The sequence below is a fragment of the Ammospiza nelsoni genome, chromosome 3 (genome assembly GCF_027579445.1).
Source record: "Ammospiza nelsoni isolate bAmmNel1 chromosome 3, bAmmNel1.pri, whole genome shotgun sequence".
Classification (NCBI taxonomy): domain Eukaryota; kingdom Metazoa; phylum Chordata; class Aves; order Passeriformes; family Passerellidae; genus Ammospiza; species Ammospiza nelsoni.
In genome coordinates this window covers 15189386-15215049 of record NC_080635.1, presented here as the reverse complement: position 1 = coordinate 15215049, position 25664 = coordinate 15189386, and the positions used below count along the sequence as shown (strand labels likewise).

Genomic DNA, 25664 nt, shown 5'->3' with positions numbered 1-25664 from the left:
CTGTTCCTTGGAGCAGACATTTAAAATAGGTTTCGAAAAATTGGACTTTGTCTATGGCTTGTGAGACCTTCACCATTTAGCTGTCCAGAGCTTGCATCTTCAGAGAATGCACTTGTCTCACTTTTGGGCCACTGGCCCACCTGCACGTGAATGAGCAGAAATTGACTCCTGGCACAGCAGACACAGCTGGACTTTCTTCAGGAAGACTGATCCTGACTGATCCTATCAATAGCTGCACTGAAATGGCAGGAGACTGTAAGGCAGAGCAAGAAGTCTGCCTTGTTCTGTCAGGTGGGATGAGAGCTACAAAGAGAAGAAAGTGAAGTCTGAGAATGAAGAAAAGAAAAATGTCTTGAATAAAACTTGACGGCCTGTACAAGTGCAGAGCAAGAGCCTCTCTGATTCTGGACTCCTTCCCAGCATGAAAAGAGAGGTTTTGTGCCACAGCTTATACAGAAAACTGTCCCCTTTACCTTAGTTTTTGCTGTTTCTGCCTAACAGCAAAGCCTCCTCTTATATTGAGTCATACTGCATCGATTGATCAGCATATAAAGCCTTAAAGCAAAGTCAGTCATTCTTTCCTTTCATGGGTCCCTGGAAGATTTTTGCACATAATACGCTTCAGCACTGCTGTTTGTTTCTCCTGTCCTAAACTTTTTATTATTTTGGATCCTTTGAACTAGACAGGGCCTTATGTTGATGGGACACCCATCTGTGTCATAGCTTGGCAAAGAGAAATCTCAGTTCACCTTGAGTGAAAGTGGGTGTTGGAACATGTCGATAGTGTTTGCCTTCTATAGGATATCAAGTGGCACGGCTACAAATTGCTACTGCATGGCAACACAACAGTTTAACAGGCTTTTTTGTTTTTCAAGAGGGAACTAATTTTCTTAAATCCCCTTCCTGAATGCAAGGAATTTTTACTATTTCTTTCATGTTTGCTATGTAAATCTACATGGAAAGGAAGGATCATGTGTGACCACCTGCATTAGGCAATCAGCGTGATGGATTCATCAAACTCTCAGCAATATCATCAGGCTCCCCTTAAGGTGGATTGTGTGTGTTAATCAGTCAGTGGGTGCCAAATGCTGCTACTTGTAAACTGGCCTTACTGGGGCATAAAGTGCCTCAGGGATGTGATGCACAATCTGGGGCAATTTACCTTGGGATGATTGTTGTGGTTCTTGTCCTGCCTCTGCTTTGGGAACAATTCAGTTGCTTACGTTGCAGGTCCACAGGGTACAGTTGGCAAATGGAGGAAAACTGAAATTGGTGCAAGTGCACCATGGGCACTGAGCTGCACCTTGCATCAGTGCAGGACTGTGAAATCCCAATTTCACAAGCTGCTTAGCCGTTCTGCAACAGGGTGAGAACCCCTTTGTTGCCAAGGAAAAGAGAATTAGGGGTACAAATGATATTGAGCTATTGCATTTGTGTGGTGGTAATCTGCCCTGCTCAAGAACTGGCACACTGAACTAGAGCACTTGTATCCTTTAGCCTTCCCCTCAATCTTTCAGCCTTCACACTCAAAAGCAGTGTAGACAAGGAATAAACTATTTAAGGCCTTAAGTACTGCAATGCTTGGCTCTACAGAGAAGTCTGGTTCACGTTCTAGATATCCCCTCTAGAAACAAAGGTATTTTTAAGGGAATTTATGTACAAGATTTCTCTACCTGCACAGAAATCAGGGGTTTTGCAATTGGGATATAAAGTACCCAAATAAAGAATTCTCAAAAACTTTAAAACTTCTTCAAATCTAATAAGTTTGTTTATGTCGAACAGGAGCCATGGCTCTGATGTGCATGCAAATGCAATTGCATTTTGCATGCAGTCAATGGCAGTTCTCTCTGATTATGATAATTTGATCAAGAGTATGTATTCATTTTTCTGCTATTCCATATTTACTTTAGGAATTGGGTAGTGGTAGTCTAATGTGAAAGGCCTTGCTGGCAAGTATGGGATGTGTAGTGATTGCAATGCTTCTGGGTTTCATTGTAGAAGCCTGGTCTTTAACAGCTTTTAGTATATCTGCTTGTCAAAATACCATTCTGCTTCTTTTTCTTCATCATTGTCTTTGTCATCATCATCAACTTGGTTTGGAATTTGTCACCTTTATGGCCTTTCAGTCCACAAAGATGGAGTTATCATGTGGCCTTGTGCTAATTTGTGCCTAAATTTGCCTTTTGATTTTCATTTGACACAGTATGCCTCATTTTTCAGGGCTGTGACCAAGTAATGCACTGTATTTAAATTTTCAGATTCCCTAAAATCCCATTTTATTCAGAAAGGACAAAGATGTTTGTCAGAGTCTTCTGTTTGTTCACTCCTTTGTCTCCAGCGGCTGAACAGATATCTACAACCGTTGATAACCATGACCACTGATAACCATTGCTCTGTCCCCAGCCTTTTCTTCAGAGAGAAAAAAAGATTAGAAAAAGCTGCTGTTTACCTGCCTATAACTCAGTACAAGATGTTTGGGGCATGCTGAGGTGCTGCTGCTGATTTGGCCTCCCAGAGGGGCTGGCAGAGGGAAGGTTGTTTCCCCTCCTGAGCATATGGAGAACAGAAGAGCAAAGCCTGCAAGCGTAGCTTGGTCTGTGAGGAACTTGTCACTGGGAGGTGCCTCTCATTCTTCCAGCCTCTGCTGCTTATAAAAACAAATGGAATCATCCCAGATTATAGTCTGGCATATTAATGTAAACTCTGGTTGGGATTACTTTTAATATGCCAGGCTTGTGTTTGTTCAGCAACTCTTACACAACATCTGTGGTATTGGAGTGCAGGGGGCTGAAGAGTGGGGAAAAGGAGTGAGTACAGATGTTTCAGGGTGGATAATTGGGAGAAGATAGACTTGCTAGGTCACACTGTCTGCTCAGCTTCTACTGCTATGCTGTGGAGAAACAGGACTGTTCCAGGCATGTTCTGAGGTATCCTCTCCTTGTGGAGCTGTTGTGCCCCACTGACTCCAGCTGAAAAAGCCTTGCCCATATCAGAGGTTCTCATTTTATCTCTGCTGAGAATGCAGTTTTAAGAGTCATCTTTTTGGCAGCCCTGCCAGCTGACACAGCTCTCATTCTGCCCTTGCATCACTAGCATAATTGCACTGGCAAACTGCTTGTGGGGTTGCTTGGTGCACTGGTTCATGGAATTGAACTGGTTTTAAATGGAACATTTTCCTTTGCATGCCTTATAAGCAGTTGTACCAGCATAGTTGAAGGAAAATCAGCAGCTTTGGCTTTTTTTGAAGAGATCTGTTGTCAGGACCTTTGCAGTCATGGAGCTCCTTCAAAGATGTAATGCTAAAAAATTTGGCAAAAAGTGTGCAGAAGTCTGTGCAAGAAGGTTTTAGAAAACTGGTGTTTCCATGATATTGGTGACTCAAGGGGAATGTGTGACCATTATATCAGCAGCCTCAAATACTGTGCAGTGGAATCCCTTGTAAATATCTGAGGGTATATGTAGGTTTTTTTTGACAAAATTTACCTTTATAAATTCTGCCTTTACTTATATTGAGCAAATGTGTCTTGAGTATAGCCAGTAATATAAAGATGCAGCTGGGGTTTTTCATTGTAGTTGTTGTTGGTTGGTTGGGTTTTTTTACCACCAATAAATTACATTAAGATGAAGAAGAAAATAGCAGGTGGAAGAGCAGAATAAGGAGAAGGACTGCACCTGAAGCAAGGGTTAGGTTTGTAAGGAGGAGCATATGTGATATAGGAGAACCATTAACATTTTAGATTGTGAAAAGTTGATTATTCTGAATCCCAGAATCCAGTGTACATTGGACTAGGCCTTGGAATAATAGAATGCTTTTATTGGAAATGAGGAGCCTGAAGAGCATGGTGCACAATGCCTTTAAAAGGGGGCTCAAAGAATTAGGTACTGCCAAATCGGCATTGAGAAGAGGGACACTGGAGCACCTTAAGTAGAAATGGAACTTTTGTGGATGTTATTTATTAAAACTGATTTCTTTTACTGAGAAATTGTGAAGAACAGGGTTGTTTTCCCCAAGAAAAGGTGACAGATAATTTTTTTTTAAGATACAGCCTAGGTGTAGTAGTGAGTGAGTTTCAAAGATTAACGCTGTAAAATGTAAGCAACTGAACCATTTTTTGGTACAAAATTACCTCACTTTCCACTTCCAAAAAAGAAAAGTTAGCTTGGTGAGAACTTACTCGTGTTTCAGCTCACACAGATGAAGAGTTGCAAAGTTATTCACAACTTTAAGTAGAGTTGTAAGATTAGTAAGGTGGTTGGCCACTTCTAAATGGCAGGGCTGCCACCCTGCCCATAACAATAAAAGGTTGGGTGCTGGATGACACGTTTTACTAATACTATAATGTCTGCCTTTAATCTTTTAAGTAAACATTTTTTTTCAGACTTACATTTTTGAATTATCCATTTCTCGGATAATGGTTTAAGATACATATGTGTGATTTCCATTTAACCAAGCAGGTAAATCCTGCTTTAGAGACAATTTAATTGACCCCAAAATAGCTCATGCATCAGGATCTAAGCATTTCTTTTATATGAAAAACAACCAGGGACTAAATTAAAAATGTGCTCACAGAGGCTTTATTGTAGGTAATTTTGGGTATGAATGACACAAATTTAAATTGGCAGAAAATGGGATAAGTCTAATTTGAAAGAAATAGTTATATTGTATAATATATTTCTATATGAAAAAATAATATATTAAATTTTTAATTACCATATTTGATATAATTGTATTGAAATAAGTTTATTTTTCATCCACTGTGAGGGAAAGGCATGAAGTTGAGGTCAGCACAAGCATTGGAAATTGGTGTTTGAAACACAAGGTGGTGCCATTGTGTAAAGTTGTGCTTCTGTGGAGTTTCTGAAGGCAGTGAAAGTGAAAATGGTGTCTAAAAACTTGAGAGAAATGTGTGCAGAGAAGTTAGCAGTTTTAAATTAAAGATTTGTAGCACAGGATGAAGGCGAGTGTGCCTGCAGTTCTGGTTTTGTGATACGCAGAAGGAAAAGGGATCTCTCAGGAAAGAGCTGTGTGATAAATTGATGTTTTATTTTGACTTTAAGTCTGCTTGCAAGTATTCCTTTTTTGGTTTCAAAGGTGGAGAGAGAACTTAGCTCACAGTGTGAATCTAGGAACCATCTCCTAGCAGCTTTATATTGTGAATATATCAAAACAAGCTTCCCTTGTGTTACTTCAAATACACCCTAAAATGCCTTAGGATTAAAGCAATCATCTGTAATACAATATCTGTGGCTCATCGTTGATTGGCTCAAAACGTGAAATACAGCTTTTTTTCTTGGAACAGTCAGTGTGTTTCCTTCATTGTCTGCTTTACTAAAATTCTGCATTCCTTTTCTAATCCTGAGATATTAAAATAATTAAGTGGGATAGTCACAGTTTCACTAATGAAGCATAATTGAGCTTTGGAATACGTTGATATTAAAATTAAAAAGAAAACATAAAAATGTATTTTCTGAGCATGTGCACATTATTCCTATATATTGCTCCCTGGTTTGGGCAGTAACTGGGGAGCTGGCTTCCCTTAGGACATTTGGGCTGTCCTGCTAACAGTTTTTTTTAGCCTGCAAATCTTTATCACAAAATGTGTGCAACTCTGTTTATTGCATCTGTGAGAAGAGTTACGTCTGACCAAAGTAATCATTATAACTTTAAGGTGTGAAAATTTGATTGCATCAATGTTTATTCTTTTAGGTAAAGTGGTCTAAAGAAAATCAAAGTTTTGCAATAGCCATTCAGATCTGGCTGCTATATGTAAATGATACATTTTAAATTAACTTGTTGGAAGAAATGTGTTTGACTTTATTCAGCAAATGCTATAGAATTATTGTTCCTATTGAGTCAGATAAAATATTATTTAATGAGCTTTGTTTCTTAAATATATCAGGTCCTAATAACAATTTATGTGACCTAGAAAACACCAAAGACTCGGCATCAATTTTCAAATTACTTCTTTCTTTCAGACAAAGAATCCTGTACTGTAATAATGTCATACACACAGGGTTGCTTATTATAGATGTTGCATGCACTTTAACTGCTGTGCAAAGCACCTCTCCCATGTAATTACACAAACATATTCTTAATTAATATGACTTGTGTTAGCGTGATCGAGCAATGGAATATTTTTTGGTGTGTGTTTTGCAATCCTGAATGAAGGCTGACAGATGAGGAAAGTAGTTCTCAATATCACATATCTCATGAAGAAATCCTTGGAAAGGACAAAGGCCAGGTCAGCTGTGAGACTTCACAGTAATGAACTACCTTTAAAAGTCCTCAGACGTATATTGATGCAGGAATTGCAGTATCCAGGCTCTTCCTGACCCTGAAGGATCTATAGAGAAAGGTGTTGTCAGATATGAAGAGCACTTGGGGGAACCGGAATAGTTTGTTTGCTCCATGTGGAGCAACTTGACTCTGTCAAAGTGAAATGCCTTTCTATAACTTCAGCATGCTGGAGTGATGTATTTTGTGTTCCCTGCTTTTGTAATTTAACCACGGGGTATCCTGGAGGTAGGGCCTGTCATGCAATGTTGTGTTACTCAGTTCCATGCTGTGGATCAGTTGCTTTTTTTAATGTGTTTGTGCAATTCTTCATATGTCAATGCCTGTCTTCATATGTCAATGCCTGTAATAGTTGCAGAAATTTTGATATTGGGAATGAAGCTAGAAAATGTATGGTTCATCTCCCCCTGTCCATTAATTTTGCCATTCCATTTTGAACTGCTGTGAGGCAGCACAGAGCATATGTCATAGATCATGATAATTATTAATGGAAATTAGATTGCACATGTTTAGTCTTGTAGAGAGATGTTTTTGGGTCTGTGATTTCATAAAACTTTTGAAGTTATGGCCATACAGCTACTGAAGAAGTGGGAGCAAGTAGATGAAGAGAATAACTCCTTCCCCGGGATATTTATCAGAAGCTGCTTTGTTTGGTGGAGCGCTGCTTTAGGGATAGATCAGCTGGTTCTGATGGACATGAAGAAGCAGTGTAATGATGCACAACTGGGATGACCAGGAAGCAAAAATTCAGTATAACATAGGCCCCTGACCATCTCTGAACTCACTCCAGTGAGTTGGGTAGACAGGGGAGCTCCTGGCAGTGCCAACAGGCATTTTGCCATTTCCATCTGAAGGCTCCCTTAGTTGCGAACTAGTTGAATATTGGGAAACAGCTCTTGGAAATTTCTGGAACAGCTGTTGTGGAAATTTCTGATGCTTTTAGGGAGGAGGCTGCTGTGAAATGCAACAGCAGTGGGGATGTTTTATACACTGCTCAAAACATTTAAATGATGTTGGGTAAGCAAAAATGTCTATCCTCTCTCCCCTTCTCCCATTACCCTATGCAAAAAATCTTGATGGGAAAAAGTATTTTATAGGGTGCCATGAGCAGACAGCATCAGGTATGGACAAATGTAGTTAAGGCCTCCAGTTGATACTGCCCATGGGATCAGGTCAGAGGAGAAGGGATGTCAGCAATTTAGTCACTATGGATAAACCTGTGCAAGGTGTCTTGACACTGCAATATGTCTTGAGCAGGAGATGCTAAAGACTTGTGTTCCAAAAAACACTGGACAAAAAAATTGAGCTAACACTGCTGCTCTTTACCAGGATGGCACCCCTCTGTGGGGATGCAGTGATGGAAAGGGAGCACCAACTGTGCACCACTGGGAAAGAGACACTGGACGTAGCAGTAGGCATGCCAAAGTCTGTGCCTTTTGTTTTCTCATGAGCTGAGGGTATGAAAAAGATGTGGCTCCTGTAGTTTCTGTGTTTCTCATAGTACTGGAAGGATGCATTCCTGGTTGTCTTTAAAGAGAGGTTTCAGCAGGTCTACATAGTCTTGTAGTGTGCACAGGTATGGATGCAAGACCTGCTCAGATGTGAAGTAGTGCAGTGAGTGATAGGCTGCCTGAAGGGTAGGTAGGAACATGTCTGTAAAACCAGAAAACCAACAAACATGCTCTATAAAATTATTCCTTTTCATTTACAGTGACATAAAACATCAAAAATTTAGCTCAATTAAAGTATGAGGACATCACTTCAGGGAGGTCAGCTTAAGTGCCCTATCTGTTTGAATGTCTTTTTTTAGACAAACCCTGTGTTCTGGTGATTGCCCTTCCTCATAGATGTATGGCTTCACTAGAGCCATACTCATTTGGCTGAGTTTTCCCATGACTGCTCTATAACAGTACAGAGAGAAACCCACAGAGAATTAATCCAGTCATGGTTGTGCTAATTTCCAAAGAAGCAACTGAAAATAAGGGGAGTTTGTAATAAATGCAATATAAAACCTGTTTACATGACTGATTCTTCTCCCACCCCCACCAGTCTGACCTTACCTCATTCCAGATTTCTCAGTTCTAACTGAAAGCATTTTTGTGAAGAATGCTACCAGGAAAATTCCCTTTTTTATCTTGGCTGTGAAAGACTTGTATGAAAGACCTTTCAATGGAAAGGGGGAATCTGTCTAAATGTGTTGCTATTGAAAGAGGATTGGTTTATGGTCACATAGTTTGATATTCTTGGGAGGACTATACATTTAATCTTTGATCTAGAAATGATTTCAAGAGTCTGCTCATAAGCTAAAAGAATTTCTATCTAAATGTGCCATCTTCAGCTACAGGTATAACCAGAAGAATTATACTTTCTTCTGAGTGAGTTTTCTCAAATATGGTTTCACCGGATACATTCAGGGGGTTTCCTCTTTCTTCATTTAGCTGGTTCATTTTCACACAAAACAATTTGTACATGTTCCATGTAAATGATGTTTTGGTTCTGTATTCAGGGAGGAAGTAGATTCTCCTCTTTGAGATTATAGTGGTAACACACTGTCACTGTTTTCAGGATAGATGCATAAAATTGGGTATTAAACCTGATGTATTGCAGTCTGATCTCCAAGAAGAGTATTCAAAGGAAGGCAAAGTAAATATTTTATGTACATAAAGAGTATTACAGAAGATTTATTCCAAATTTTAGCAAGTGAATATGATTTGAAGCAGTTGTTTTGGCACTTTTTTTAAAGCTGTAGTGGAACTTGAAATTATGAGCTTAACTGGGAAGGTAAGCTTCTAAATTAATATTTTAAAAATAGTAAGAGTATATTTCTTGTAAATGGGAATAGAAAAAATGATGGCAATATGTCCCCTACCCCTGCTGATTTTGGTCCTAGAAGCCCTTCCCACCTTCATTATTTTCATAGTCAAAGTAACAAACATTGTTCCTCATCTTTATACAGTGCCTCAGTCACTGCTTGCAGAGACTTCTGTTGACTCAGTTGTATTTTGGCTTTTTGGTAGGTGTATAGGGTAATTTCCAATTCTTTCAGTCTATTGACTTTCCTTAATTCTTATATCTTCAGAAATATAGATATTAATACACGCTGTTCTCAGTGACGGTGAATACTGTTCAATCACTGTTTGTTTAATGATAAGAAAAATCCAACTCAATCTATATATTATTTCTGTGAAATATGCAATTAACTAAACTCAGCCTTTATGCAGTAAACATGCACTTTGGATAATCTGTTCAATGAGAATAATGCAGACATTACACCCATCCTGATATGCAGAAGATGATCCATGGGGGGAAAAGATACATGTGCATAAGTCAATTATTTGAGAATAGAGTCCTTAATTTCTTCAGGCTCTATAAAAAGAATTTTGGCATCTGTACATATTTATTTTAGAGATATAGGGGTAAATCTTCAGCACAGAGCATGGGGAGTTAACCATGGAACATTCATTAATGTTAATGGGATTTCTATGGCTAATTCCCCACACTGAAAATTTAGCCCAAAGAGATTTGAAAAGTGATGTTGAGAAACAAGTTGGTCAGTTAGTCTCATTACTCTCATGTTATTAACTGCTCTATCTGCCACTGGTTTTGTATGAGCACTGAGATATTATACTTAACAGTTAATAATAAAGGGCTGTATGCTAGAGTACATATTCTAATGTGCAGGTAAAATAATGCAGTTATATGAGTAAATTTTGGATATTTTCATTGAACAAAACCCCTGCAAAACCATACACTAGAAGGGAAAAATACCTGTCAAGGCATATTTTTAGCAGAAATTGTTTACATTTCTAGTACAGCTTTAGCACCCAAAAGGATTTTTTATTTTCTTACATAGTATTTTACTATTGGGATGCAACTTCAGAGCTGGCCAACTTGTGCAGGGGATTGGATCCACTGACTTCCACATTCCTTCTAGCATAAATTATTTTAAGATTTAGACTTAGTATAGCATTTTTCTTAAAGCCAGTTAATTTTTTTATTTTGTAAAAGTTAATTGAGATAAAAGGAGAAATTCAATTTCTATTTGTCTTTAAATTTTGATGAATGGTTGGAACCTGGGAGAACATAAAAAGCTATTTTATATGCTAAATGGAGAATATTGTTTTAAAAGGAAATACAGGCTCCAATGAAAAAAAGTTTGTCAGATTCATGATGCTCTTTTTCTGTTTTAAGGATATGCAACAGGGACTGTAAGTGAAATGTGAACATGTGCATGTGCATACATATTTTCACATTTCCCTTTATATATTTTTTAATTTTTTTTTGTCTTAGCAGTTTTCCTTGCTTTTTAGGGGAGCTATTAAATTGCTCTTCCAGTTGTGATTCAGAGCAGTCAGGAGCCAGCCATTAGAGGGTGCTTCTGCACCAAGGAGCTCTCTTTCCTTGAAACCAAATTTACTTAACTTTAAGTATTTGTAGATTAACAAGGAATCATTTTATGTTTCCTAGAATTATCCATTTTCTTTTTTAATTTGCATTCCTTCCTGGACTACTGTTCTTGGAATTCAGAGGATTAAGATGCTGATAACTAAAGGTGATTGAGAGAAGGTGGAATGATTCAAAACAGCGAAATTATTACATTTCATAATTGTTACTGTAAAAATGAAAGAAAATATACATGGACCCCATGCAAGTGAAAAATGGGCTGTCTCTTACCTAATTAATGACAGAGATGACGATCTGTACATTATAGCACTTGCCACATTATTACTGCCTTGTTTAGAAATACATTCATTCATTAAAACTCCACTGCATATATTTGCAGCAAGAATAGTAAAATAGATGCAGTTTGCAAATTTCTGCCATTGCTAGTAAAGATTTAAAAATAAAACTCTCAGTGCAATACAGCTGTTTTTTTTTTTTTTTTTTCTCTAGAATCATCATGATTCCTCATTCAGTAGCAAACTTAAAAATGCTGTGTCTCTCCTGTAAGAATGTGCAGGCAGCAGAGTAGGGAACCAGATTTATAGCCATTTGTCCTAGGAATACAAATTTAAAGCCTACACTTCTGACCCAGGACATTGGTGCAAGGTTAGTGAAGGAGAATGGAAATAAAAAGATTTCTAAAAGAAAATTCTGCTGTTATGGAATCCGTTCCTAAGACTGATTGAATAAAAGCCATTAAAATTCAAAAGTAGAACAGCACAAAGCATTACATCTCAGTTCTATACCCAGGAATGGTCACGAGCACTCAGCAAAGAAATCTGCCACCTGCAAGTCTTTGTTAAAGCCAGCCCGTGGAGATGGTGATTCTGAAAATACTGTTCCTGGAGAAGTTGATACATCTTTGCACTTATTTTCTGATTCAAGGTAAGGATTTCTGATATCCAACAGCTTTTGAAAGCTGCCCAAACTTCCAAAGACCATCTAGACCAAAATGTTGGCACACAGCTGGAGGAACTGACACAGAGCTTGGAGAGGAAAGGGATCAAGCCTTCTTCAGGAGGTTCTTTAGGGGCCATATAGCCTCCTAAGCCTTAAAAAGGGTAGCCAAATGTCCCTTCAGTCATGAGTGTCCACATTTATTGAACCAGTATATGCTGATATGCTCATAGTAGCATATTTACACAAAGGGCTGTGGGTGCTGCTGTCTCCAGTTATATATGTAGAGCACAATATCTTTTCTGAGATTGTGAGGACCTTTCTTCTCAAAAGGCAATGTTTACATTGCAAGAAAGAATACATGGAATTAAAATGGGTGAATCTTCCTGACGTCACATTCACTAACAACTTGGGAATTTAGTATTTGCATATATATTTAAGTAATGTGAGTTTCAGCATCAGTGGGTGTGCATTGTGAAGCTGACATACATTGTTGTATAACTAATTTAATTCTAATTCTTCCACGAGATTATGTGATACTCATTAATGTTCCTTTTATCTGTTAAAAGGTGTACATTTTTGCTTTAGTGCCTGTACTGTCTAATTCTGACTCACATAATTCTTTTTTCAACTTGAGAGTGAAACCTAGGCAAAAGTAAAACATCTTTCTTTAGCATGGACTGAATTTTTGGATACTGTGAATTACTGGATATTGGATATCCTGTTGTTTCTATACAAAATTTGGACCTTCTGAATAAACAGATAGGTAAATGGAAGCATGTGAGTCCTTTGAAGGTATTGGGCATTGAAGGTTATATTGTGTCATTTTAAAGGCAGTTGTTGATAGATTTTTCAAAAACGTTTTTGGATGAGACCTATGAAAATAATATAAGAAGATACTAAGGAAATTTGTAATGCAACAGCTTGTAATGTTTGTCCAGCAAACTTCAGCCCCAATCTGATGTGTTTGGCACTATCCTTGTGCCAGTCAGAATAGGATTGTACCTTGGAACAAAATATTGGTGTGCACACTCCTCTCACGAGGATCTTGGACCAGTTGCCCCAGTAGTGGTTTTTCTTCTGAGCTGAGTGATAACAGGATGCAATTTTAAATTAGAAACTCTTTGAAAATGAGCTACATGATTTTTCTGCTCGTAGCATATTTGAGTAGCTGTTGTAAATCACTGGTTGAGTTCACAACTGGTAGTTTAAAATTAGAGCCAGGTAACAATGACTGATTTATTGAAAATGGAGTTTACATAATCTTATACTTTTGTAAGCTAATTACACCTTCTGGTATTATGCTTTATAATTTTAACAGGATTGATTCCTTCAGTAAATATTTCTTGAATTAACAAGAGCTGCTTCATATGTTTTTTCCAATAAGTACCATAAATCCATTACTTGATGATAGGAGTAAAGGAAATAAGCATTGTAATGAAAAGAAAGGATAGATGAACAAATATACCGGACACTCTTACTGGTGACTAAAGATAGTTAGGAGGTGCATTTTTTATTTCTCTGTATCTCGTCTCCTTCAAGTCTGTCCACTGAAAAACACCCTCAATATTCAGCTGAATTAGTAAGACAATAAGCCTGATGCCAGAGAACATATCACCAGTATTATTTGAAAATACAGGGGGAACCTTTCACATTTCTCTCCATAATTTGACTGTGTTGGGAAGATGCTGCACTCTAGCTGGTTGTTTCTGAAATATTAAGAGCTGCCTAAAAATCCATTTTACCTTTTAATTTTAATTTAATACATAATACCTATGACTTCCACCACTACATAATTTTACAGAACCTAAGATGAACTACTGGTTCTTACCATCCAGAATTTAGAGCTCTTGCATACATGAAACTGGGGCTGGTGATTGAAATTGCCTCTCCAACAGTATCAATATCTAGTATATCAAATGAAGCTGCTCTAATGTTCTGCTATTTCAGGCAGATGAAGTTAATCATAAAGTGACACCTAACAGTATTTATCCATGGTGATAGTATTATTAGCAAGGGGAAATTTTTCCTTGAAAGTGTTGGATGCTATCCATTATCTGTGTGATATCTTTGCAGGTATTAAAACTTGATTTCTCTTTACTGTAGATACTCAAATGTATAGGAATGGTGCTGGAAGTTAGTAAATCTATTGCCATTATGTTGTAGGACAGCTTTGAGACCAAAACCTGTTTTAAGTAGTGGGCAAAGGCAACAGCAGGGATCTAACTGACAGCTGGTCTTACTCGGCTCCCACAAGAGGTAGAATGAAGCTGATCTGAGCTTTTTGACCAATTTGGGCCTATCTTGTTTGCATTTTTAATGAGGTAGTTTTCTGAAACTAGCTGTACTTGCAGACTGATTATTTTACTGCCGTGGTTTTCTCAAGAGTGGTAGAAGAGTTTATAGCTCAGTATTAAAATCTGTGTATATTTTAGTTTATATACAACCCACTGCTCAACAGTTTCATTGTAATTATGAAAATGTTTAAACAAATGCATTTTTTCTTCAAAGTTATTTTCCCTTTTGCATATCTGTGTAATTAGAACACAACATAAACTATACTGTAATATTACAATCAGGAATTAATTATTGTAACATGAAATTTTCATTTTTTTTCCTAACTGCAAAGGTGAGTATGGCTTAAAATTGAAAAAATACAATCCTTTTCATAGAAACTTCTTTGAAGATCATAAAGGAGTACAAAAGAAGAAAAGCTTTTTGTTTGTGTTTGCAATCAAATCTTCCTTAAAAGCAAGTCTGACACACAGGCATTGTAGTTTTTTTAAACATTACATTGAAGAAACCAAGATACAAGTCTCACTGGATTAACTAGAATTCAAGTATAGCAGGAAAAAAAATTAAAAATAAATGCTCACAAACAAGAATCTCAACGAGCCTTGCAAAAGGCTATTCAAAGGTGATTTTCAAATATTAGTGAAGCTTAATTTATTGCTTGCCTAATTTATTGCCTGCATCTAAACAAAATAGGTCAACATAAAATAGCTACTGGAAATTATTTAAATGTGAAAACATTCTAAAAAGGAATTCAAAAAACAATATCTAAAGATGTTGTAGATCTAAAAATAATCTGTTTGTTCTAGTAAATTTATTCAACTCATACAATATACTCAGAAATACATTTCTATTTTTTAAAGGCAGCTTGCAAATTTGCAAGATTTATAAATGAAATCAATGTGTTTACCAATATTCTTTTGAAAATTCTTGAAGTACATACTCTGTGAACATGCAGAATATAAAATGTTAAAGGCCAGAGCTGTACAGTTCAGCAAGAAATTAGTTGGTACAGCTCATAAATGGAAAACAAAATAGTTGTTTGTTCTGTATTTTTGAGTGCTGCTCTTTACCTGACATCTGTACAGATCTAGTTAGTTGTGCAATAGCTGAATCTGAAATACTACATAAAAATATAGAACACTCTTATTTGCTTACGTGAAAATATATTTAAAATTCAGACTAAACTGTGGTTTAACCCATTGCTTTGGACTTAGTTGTTGTTCTGATCGCTGTTTATTTCATAGCAACCCATGCTGCAAGGCAGCTGATGAACTAGGTTGCCAATGCATAGAGGAAAATGGAAAGAAACAATGTACATCTGCTGTCTGCAGCACTGCTGTAGACCCACACATTTACATCGTTCATTTTAATGAGAACTAGTGTTCTAAGTTTAAAGACCAATACAAACTTCCTTGCAAACAGGAATTGCAATAATGATAGGGCAGCGGAGCAAGGACTTTTCCTGTGCTTGGATTATCTGTAGTCCCTTCCACCTTCTTTTTGCTTAGCTTAAAAAAAGAGAGATTTTGTTTTCTTCTCCTTTGGCTGGCGATAAGAAAACACTGCTACAAAAATTTATGACCTACTGACCTTTAGTATTGAAAAATTGGGTTATTTACAACAGCAATCACTATCTAAAAGAATGTTGTAAAGCAGCTTGACATTTAGTACTTCTGTAATTGCCTTATGTTGTGTCAGCACTGGATATCTGTAGTTTGGATCGCTTATCTACTATCTGGTTTATATAAAGGCCTTCAGGGTCTTTATCAAAATGTGTATATGAACTTTTCACTCTGTGAAGTAAAAACCCAGGTCAATTATATCTATTTTCTGTGACCTTCTTAACTTTTCACACCCACTCTGTCTGAGAGTTGTTACAGATTGTAATACTTGCCTGCAGTATCAATTGGAGAACAGTTCTTAGCTTCATTAAGGTTGTCAGAGGTGTGGCTGATACATAAACTTAAGTGTCTTCTTGACAAATGGCATTACCTCCCTCAAATTAATTCTGCTTCACCGTTGTTAATCTTATTATCTGTTCAGTTAATCAATAGCTGTCTTTCGAAAGAGAGGACCAATAATGTGGATTGAAGTGTGTTTGTGAAGGCAGGAGCCACAGCAGTGTGGCAGAATTCAGTTTCTGATCCTGTCATCTTCTGCTTGAGTGATAACTCAGCAAAAACCAGGCCTCGGTTTTGACACATGAACAATCAATTTGGTGGCAACAAGTTACCCCATATAGATTTTCTGTAGTATTTTTGCACGTGTCCTTGAACTTCAGCACCCTCTATCTGGTAGACAGAGCTTTTGGTTCAGAGCTCAGAGGACAGACTGGACAGCTGTCTAAGCCAACAATTCCCATTCTGTATAATGGCCCATGTGCCTTTTTCCCAATTAATTGTGCAAGAAATAATTGATATCAGCTGGAGATAAAATGTTTGTTTTGTTTTACAGAACAGTTTTTAGAGCATTTACAGATTTTCAGTGTTCTTACTTTGTGTCAAATAATGTTCTTAAGGAGCTATATGTATATTTTATAGTTAAATATGCAAAAATATTAAAGTATGAAAATTCAGTAAATAGAACTGATATTGCAAAAGGAGGATTATTTTCAGATTCCCAAAACAATCAAACAAACTTCACAAAAAATAACTGAATGGAACTTGATACAACTTTACAGCACATGGGAATAAATTTGCAATGTATAATTTTCATGCCAGAATTCTTGAGTTATCAGATAATGTATTTCCTTTCCATGATTATTCTGCAAGCCATATTTAGGCCTTTCTTACAATAGAAGTTTCAGTGTGTATTTTGATACAGAGTGCTCCTGTGTGTTGTTCACCCATCTGCAAAATAGTTTTCCTATTTAGATTGAGGAAGTTAGAGTAATCAAAAGAATTTGCTTCATTCATGTGTTTGGCAAAAATATTCAGAATCATTAGAGTCTGAAGAGAAAAAAAGTAGCACCAGTAAATATTTGCCTTGAGATTCACATGTATGATAATTAATCAGCTTTCTATTTGTGTTTGTTGAAAATATTCTTAATATGAATTATTATGCACTGAATAGATTTACAGAAGCATGCCTGTTGTTCTACTTCTTGAAATCAGAGGTTGGTCTTAGTGACAGGGATCTGACTTTCATTTATACAAAATGTACAGTTGTTTTCTCAGTGGAGAAGGGATTTAAAGGAGCAGTAAATGAATATGAGAATGAAGCCCCCTGTGCTGCTGAAGATAGCCAGCATCTCGGACAGGGTGTTTCAGTGCCAGGAGCAGAAACTGTGAGAAGGGACTGGCCTAGGCTCAGAAAGAAATAACTGCAGGTGAGGGGTTGGACCTCAACAATCTAAGAGAAAGAGAGGAAGAGGAGTCCAAGCCTGTTTGTGCAGGGGAAGGTGCAGTGGGAGCAGAGATATCAGGGAGCCAACACAAGAGTGGGGACTACCAAAGCCAGCTTGCCATTACAGAATGTATTAATAGCCCACTTGATTCAAACTTGTATTTGTTGATCAGGTCAGGCTTTTGCTTTGTGTAGCCATGGTGGTTTTGATCTGATCAGGAGTGACAGACCAGCATTCACTGCTGTGCTTAACCACAGTCTCACTGGAAATGAACCTCCAACCCAGGTGCAGTTTGCAAGGCCCTGCAGAGTTGCAGTGATGATACACACATCTCAGGCTTTGCCACTGCAATGTGAAGGATGGATACTGGAACCTCTACTTACCAGAAAATAAACGCAAGCTTTTGCAATTAAATGCATGAAACATTTAAGACTGCAGTCCCAATAGCTTATTCTGCATGGGTGACAGAATTACTGTCCCTGAAATCCAAAGAAGGAGGGTAGATCAGAATGCCACCTTTGCACAAGTTTAACTTCTAACCTAGCTAAAATTGTGTCACTCTGTGCTATTTTCACAGTGCCTTACATCCAAACATTTGTGAAATTTAAAGGTGGGGTGACTAAAAATTCCAAGCTGATCTTACCAATGGGCCATGGAGCCTTACAACCTGATTGGACTCCTGTAGTTAGTAAATTTCCACACATGGGCAAAGAACTGTTCACATGTGCCCATCTCATGCTCTGCTCTAAGCACGTGGGCCAGTGTCAGAGATGAGAGCTTTGGTAGATCATCCAGCTGGGCACACAACTCCATTCCACAGCTAGGATGGATCTACAGAAAAGCAATCACAGCCTGAGCTATCCCTGTGTGTTCCTCAGTTCTGGTGCACAGAGACTTTCCTTGTGCCCACATGCAGATCAGGTCAGCAGTTTCAGGAATTACATGTTTTTGACTTTTTTTTTTTAATGAGAAAACAAATCAGATTACTCCTAGCTAATTTAGATCAATGGATTAAAAACTTGAAAAGGTTAGACAGACACATAGACATAAGTATCCTTCTTAAGCATCTTTCTTAAGAAACCAAATTAAAACAATCAATATATGTGTATAAATTAAGCATTTTCTTGTAATTGCTGTGCTACTGACTTGGTCAAAAAGTAAAGTAAAGGCTTGTAGCTGTGAAGGAAGAAATCTGGATTGTTTCTATTTAATGCCAGACTACAAAATGAAGTTTTACAAATTCTCATGATTTTACTAACTTCATTTCAGTATGTGTTTTATAATATATCAAACAGTTGTGGCTTCATACAGCTATAAAAGGATGAATTCTGTCTTGTAAGATTGGGAGAATATTTTGCATTTTTTTATCTCTGTGAGCATGATAGAGAAAAAATTTAACTGGTCTATTTTTAAATGAATAATTACACTAAATTTTAAGTTGATGTAGCTAAAAATGTAAAAGATAGTATGTCTAAAATTTTATTTTATGTGTTTTACACAAAGAAATTGTTGTATCAACATAAAGCATACATCAAGTAGCTACTGATCTAATGCAGGTAGTTCAGTCTGAACTTTAACTTCCAGAGTCAAATAGTACATTTTTGAATCATATTTGTGCTGCAGGGAGTTTCTCTCCTTGGTGAAGGACAAATTGGTCACGAAGAGGAAGAAAAAACTGGCAGTGATTTCTACTCCAAATATTATTTCACAGAAATAGAATTTTGTAGGATGCCTTGATGACTTACCTTGTTTGTTGAACATTAGGTATCCAAGTTAAAAATTAGCCATTGTGAGTGAACTGAAGCAGTGCCAGAGATTGGATGTTAACCTTTGCAAGGTGAAGGAAGGGAGACAGAAGTAACTGAGGGTAATCTGCTCTGGCATCTATAGCTAGTAGAGCTATTGTGTAATCAATCCAAAATCAAATGGAAAAATATGTATTTTTATGAATTAAGAGTTCATTGCGCCTATAACACTTTCCATTTCTCTGAAAAAAATTAGACCCTGGGAAGATGAAAGCAATCTGGATTCTGCACCTGGGATGGAGCAGCCCTGGATGTACAGACTGGGGAATGAGAGGCTGGAGAGCAGTGCCATGGAAAGGGACCTGGGGGTCCTGGTCCATGGCAAGGTGAACATGAGCCAGCAGTGCCCTGGCAGCCAGGAGGGTGACCTGTGTCCTGGGGACATCAGGGACAGCAGCCCCAGCCAGGCAAGGGAGGGGATTGTCCTGCTCTGCTCTGCACTGGGGCAGCCTCACCTCCAGTGCCGGGGGCAGATTTGGGTGCCATGGTATAAAAAAGGCATGAAGCCATTAGAGAGTGTCCAAGGGAGGGCACAGGGATGGTGAAGGGTCTGGAGGGGAAGCTGTGAGGAGTGGCTGAGATCACTTGGTCTGTCCAGCCTGGAGGAGACTGAGGGGAAACTCAGTGGAGTCTTCGACATCCTCATGGGGGGAAGAAGAGGGGCAGGACCTGATCTCTTCTCTGTGGTGACAGGACTCGAGGGAATGGCCTGAAGGTGTGTCAGGGGAGGTTTTTGTTGGATATCAGGACAAAGTTTTTCACCCAGAGGGTGATTGGTCACTGGAACAGGCCAGCCAGAGTTCAAGAATCATGCAGGGTCAGGAGCTGGGTTTCAATGTTTCTTGTGGGTCCCTCCCAACTCAGGATATTCTGTGATTGTTTCCATGGAGTAGGAGAACACAAAAGGGTAGCTTGTGACATTTTTTATAAAATAATTCCTGATATTGTATTATTTGCCAAAGAAAATCTGATTACATGTAAGTAGTGAAAATGGATTCTGTAGTGTTTTCTTTTATTTGGGCATTTTGTCCTATAACCTCTGCCCAACCCCATATCCAGAGCACCTCATCTAGTACATGTATGGATGCCATTGCAGCAGTTTTGTGACTTTGCCATAGCATAGAGGGACCTGCTCCCGACTGGCTTTGTATTTTGTCTTGCCTCCACTCCTAGGAGTGTGCCCCAAACATCATCAATATTTTGGGGGGGGATCTCCCTTGTTTGCTGCTCTTTCACTAGGAACACTGACTTTCTGGGAGCACATTCCTGGGCCCACCTTCAATGGAATAGGCAGATGGTCATCACAGGCTGCCCTGTATCGTGGCAGCTACAGGGTTTACTCTTCTAGGGACGCTTCGGATAGTGTTGTCACACTGAGCCATGCTTCTGGCACATGAACTGCCAAATTCAGATGGTCTCTTGTAGTCACCATCTCCTGTTCTCTAGTGATGCCTTGTGGAGGCTGACCTAGAACAGAGACTAGATGGAGTTAAAGAATAAAGTAGGGATTTGTCAAAAGGCCTCAATGGATACACCTTGGGCAGCACAAGAGCCCAGCCAGGGCTACACCCCAGATGAACCCAAAATGGTCACAAAATGCCCAGCCAGTCACGGGGTCTCACACTGGTTCTGGTCCATTAGCATATTGGAGCTAATTGTCCAATTACAGCTTTAGCCCATGAAGTCACATTGTTCTTGTTTTCTCTCTTCATTCCACCATTGTTTATGCTCTTGGGCCTGAGATCTGGATCTGTTGTCCTTCTCCCAAGTAGAGAAGGAATGGTTTTGTCTCCCTGCTCTGTGAAGAGAGCTTACCATCCCCCAGTACGAAGCCCAGACCCACACGCTAAAGCAATACAGATCTGAAAAATAGAAAAGCTAAAATCTGAGGCATCACTAGACTGCTCCTAGTATGTTTTCAGAGGATGCACTCACCTTGGGAGCTAAGCACTGCCTTTCACAAGTACCCCACTCTCCCAGGTGCCTATGGAAAGAGGAAATGCAGCACCAGTGCCCTGGATCATTCATGCAGTGCAGAGTTTCTAATTATTTGTCATGACAGAACCTATATTGGAGGTGTCAGAGAGGACTCTTGATATCAATTTTAGCATTTGTTCATGTTATAAAATGGCAGGGCAATTATTTTCTGCATGAATAGTTACCAAACTGAAGATTTTTTTTAAACAAAACAATCCTCACACAGATACTGGCACAAGCTGACCATTGCAAAACATCTCCATTTGTCAGTAAGCTTTTGCAACCACTAAAATATCCCTGTTGTTTGTGGTGGCATTGTGAAAGCAGACAGTAAATGTTGTGTGAGCCAGAAAAAGAACCAGCTGTTAAGCTGAATTCCAGTTTTACCTTAACAGGAGAGTTATTTCAACCCATTTTTTCTAAATTCTAATCAGTTTTAAAGGGGGAGGGATAGAGTGCTTAAAGCTCAATGGGAGGAATTTTTCTATGCTGTCACACCTATCTTCTTTGCAATAGCAGGGCCCAACTCATAGAGTAAAAGGAATATTGTACATTCTGAGAGGCATTTTTCAAATACAAAAAGATCACTTTGTCGTCATCATCCTCATCCCCATTGTGCTGGAGTTTAATGATGTGGGAAATGGTGAGATATTGTTGCATAACTCTGAAAGCTGGCATGTATTCCTTCAAAGGGAACAAGAAAGAATAATTCCTCTGAAAAAAGTACTCAGACTTGAAAATGCCATATTTTGATACAGAAGCAAGTTTTCTATCTTTTTTTTTATTTTTACTGTAGAATGTAACTAATCAGAAAGTATTTCAGATTAGAGTTTGTTACATTGGAACAGTATTTTTGGGCAGTTGTCCATTTTCACTGGCACAACAGTAACAAGCATTCCAATAATTATCTGGTTAGTGAGTGTTCAGAGTCCAAGGAAAGGGAGAAGAAAAAATCTAAAGTCTCAAAATTCTAATAATTGACAAATCTCTTCTCCCTTTTTAGGTACAAGGAGAATTTTGCTTCCTCTTCATTATTCAGTGTGAAAGGGTGTTCTTTAGAAGTCTGAGTTTTTAACATTTTCTTACAAAATTTCTTTTTTTCACATTTTTGAGGACAAATTTCTTAAAAGTATGCATCTTGGACACTGAGTATTTAGTGTCCGTTTGAAAACTTACTTCTGCTTTTTGGCAAGTTCCCTCTCTGTGTCTGACAACAAAAAATAAGGACTTCAAATTATTTTCTGACCTGTCAGGTGGGAAAGCACTCAGCAGCATTAAAGCATTATGGGATGGCTTTATATTCAATAGGAGGACACAGCTTGAAGTGTCTATGGAGCCTACATTAAGAGCTTTGGAATAATCTGGGCTGTTTATGTTAAATTGCTACGCCAAAATCTTCTAGTCTTACCTTGTTATTTTGTGTTTGTGCAGTAAGATTTTGGTAGTAGGGGGAAGATTTTATTTTATTTCTCACTATCTTGTTTGGTATTAAATTAAACTGATTTCCCCAAGGCAAGTCATTTGCCCATGGTGACAGACAGTCAGTGATCTCTCCCTGCACTTATGTCACCTCCCTTTAATTCTATTTTCTCTCTCCTGTGCTGCTGACCAGAGCAGAGAGAGCAGCTTTGGTGTCCAGCCAGGGTCACCCCAGCACACCTTGCTTTGGAGCAGATGTACCTTCTCTCCTGCTGAACAGATCATCTACCACTTGATGGTGTGTGAGTTTTGTTTTAGTCAGGCCATGACAGGATTTTGAGGAGCTCACTCAAAATGATGACTTCCTATCAGTGAGAGATTCCAATCTAAGATCTGTGGGCCCTGAGGAATGCAAGTTTGGTTTCACTTGCTAACATAAGTAAGTAAGTTAAAAATGAAAAAACAGATAAAATTATATTGTACAATCTCCTTTTACTTTAGTCCACATGGTAAAGGAGAGGCTGCCCTCATCTATATTTATACCAAAAATGGTTCTCATGTTCAACAGACCACCATGCTCCTAATCCTCTATTTTTTTCCAAATTTCATTCTCACCTAAGATGAAAGTATGTTCTTTTATTAGGTGTGTGGTGTGTGTTGTGAGCTTTTTTTTATTTGTTTTGGCTGGTTTGTTTTTGTGGAGTTTTTTGACAGAACTGTAGGATTTACAAAGTCAGCAAGACTTTTTGTACATTTGGGGATCAGTAGAAAGAAAATGCTATTTCCACTTGGTGCTATTTCAGTGGATTAGGCAGTTCTTCAAACATAAATATTAGCTTGAGTGATAATACCTCAAGGTCCCCCAGCTTCTTTGGTGCTACCTGAGATCCTTGCACATCATAACACTCTTGACATAAAGGTCTGATACTATATGTGATAAAAATTTTGCAATTATTATCTAAATTGATTCATTATCTAAAAGGCACTCATGGGAACCAAAGACACTACTTAGAAAATATATAGTGCCATACTAGCAGTGGTTCTAAAGGTTGCTGCATTGTGTGAACACCTCTGCTCAGTCCAGCTTTCAGTGGGTGCCCAGGTTTAGCAGAAGTGAAAATAGTTGGTCTGGTGGCCCATTTATGACTACAACACTGCAGGAAATCACTCAGGAGAGTCTGCTGGTTGCTGTGTCTAGGAAAATTCCCAATGCTCCTTTGAAACACAACATGTCCTCCACTGGGAACATCAGAGGGATTGTTCACAAAAACCTTTGCAAGCATTTAATAACAACGTACATAATACTTCAACACGTATTCTATATGCTTCACATCTGTTGTTTTGCCAGTTTTAACTGATATAAGTGAATTGGGGTGTCTTCATTTAGAAAGACATAATTTGTTTTGACACTATAACTAATGCCTGCAAATACTGTGTTCAAAACTGTTTCTTTAATATATTGACACTTCCCAATGTACAGAATTTTAAAACTTTGGCCTTAAGGTCAAATTCTCATATCTAAACCACATATTTAAGTAGTGGATTCAGTTTTGCATATGTCAAGGTAATAACCATACAGGAAGAGTAGATGATAATGTGTATATTAGAAGCATCAAGCACAAAGTTGTTTTAGTGAGAGCAGTTGCACATTTAAAGAATTGTTTTCTCTCTGTGTTTGATGTGTATGTGTGTATTATGTTACTTATAGATTCTTTCCCAAGCATTTTTTATTTTAATTGCAGTTTAAATCTACAGCTTACATGTAACAAAATATCATCAGTGCTAGGTTCTTCCAGCACTTAGGTTCCAAAATAATTGCCATTTCAGTGGTGATGAAGGGTAAAAAATAATTGGCTCATGCAGTTCCTTTCCTTCTTTTGCTAGTGCTAAGGCTCCATATATTACCACATGTCCTTCTGCCTGACTGAGATGTTTCTGTGGTCTTTGAAGACCAACTTACATATTAGAGGTAAGCTGTTATCTGTTACCAAAACAAATCATCAAAGCTTGTTGATGGATATTAAACTAATATAAAATTCTGAATACCCAAATGAAGTTTTTTTTAAACTTAGGAGAAAGAAAATTAGCAGCAATACAGAGTTTGAATTTGGTCAACTTCTTTGCTTTTCTTGTCATGGAACTGGAGCATCCTTTCAAGGAAAAAATATTAAGAATATATTTGATTGGATGTATTTCCCTTCTTGGGAAGCTGTGGCCTACTTGACTGTGAGCTTCAGTTTAATGACTAGTTTGGGTGAATGATCCACAGTCAAGTGCACTGCAGAGACATTGTGATTTGTACTCAATGTGAAAATAACAGATTACTGCATATTTTGGGTATTTTGCGTGATTCCTTGATATTTCATGCTTACAAGGATACATTTCTCTTATTAATTGATTATTCCAAAGCACATATGACTAAATCCTAGCCATGTGTACATTACCTTTATTCATCTTGCCTTGCTAAAATTCCTAAAGTATAATTATTATAAAACCCACAAGTTTAAAAGTGGGCAATATCAAAAGATTATTTATGACACATCATGTCAATTGTACTGTACAATAATTTTATCAAAATATTATTTTGAATAATCAACTGATATTCAGCTAAATTTTATTACTCAGATATTGACTCACTGTGCCTTGACATCCCATCTTTGTCTGAGAACTCTTCTATGACAGCAATAACATCTAAAACTCAAGAGCTGTATTTCATAGAAAAATCTGATGGTTAAAATGAAAACACAGTTGTGATTTATTGTAATTAAAGCTCTGCTGTGGAGCACCATGCCTATTTTTCACTTTTGACCTTTTTGCTTCCATTTATTCATTGCCTAGGTGCCTCATTCAAAAATTCTGAGGCAGAAGGGAGGATGATGTCCTGGTTTAAAACCTGCCTGCCTTTTCAGTGCCTTCCTACATTTTTTTCCATGTAAGGAATTTCTCCCCGTGGAATTTGCCTGTCTGACTTTAGGGGAACACAGATGCAGTGAAAAATTAATTATTTTAAAACAAAGCAACATAATGCTGTACTTAGACATGCCCAATGGAGCTTGCCATGGCACCCCTAAGTGTTCACCTGTCAACCTCATAATGAACTGACTGATGGGGTTGCAGCCCCTATGCAGCTGAAATATCCAGATTTCTGTGCCACAGGAACCAACTAGATGATAATACCTGTAAATTA

The 25664-nt window shown here is 37.9% G+C and overlaps 1 protein-coding gene across 1 annotated transcript in view; it reads left to right on the top strand.

The window, feature by feature from the left end:
- WDPCP (WD repeat containing planar cell polarity effector) overlaps positions 1-25664 on the top strand; it is a 147747-nt gene that overhangs the window by 20742 nt on the left and 101341 nt on the right. The window contains exon 3 of the mRNA XM_059468455.1: positions 24362-24446. Within this exon, the coding sequence (XP_059324438.1) occupies positions 24386-24446 (61 nt within the window). The 5' untranslated portion in view covers positions 24362-24385. The remainder of the gene's footprint in view (positions 1-24361; positions 24447-25664) is intronic.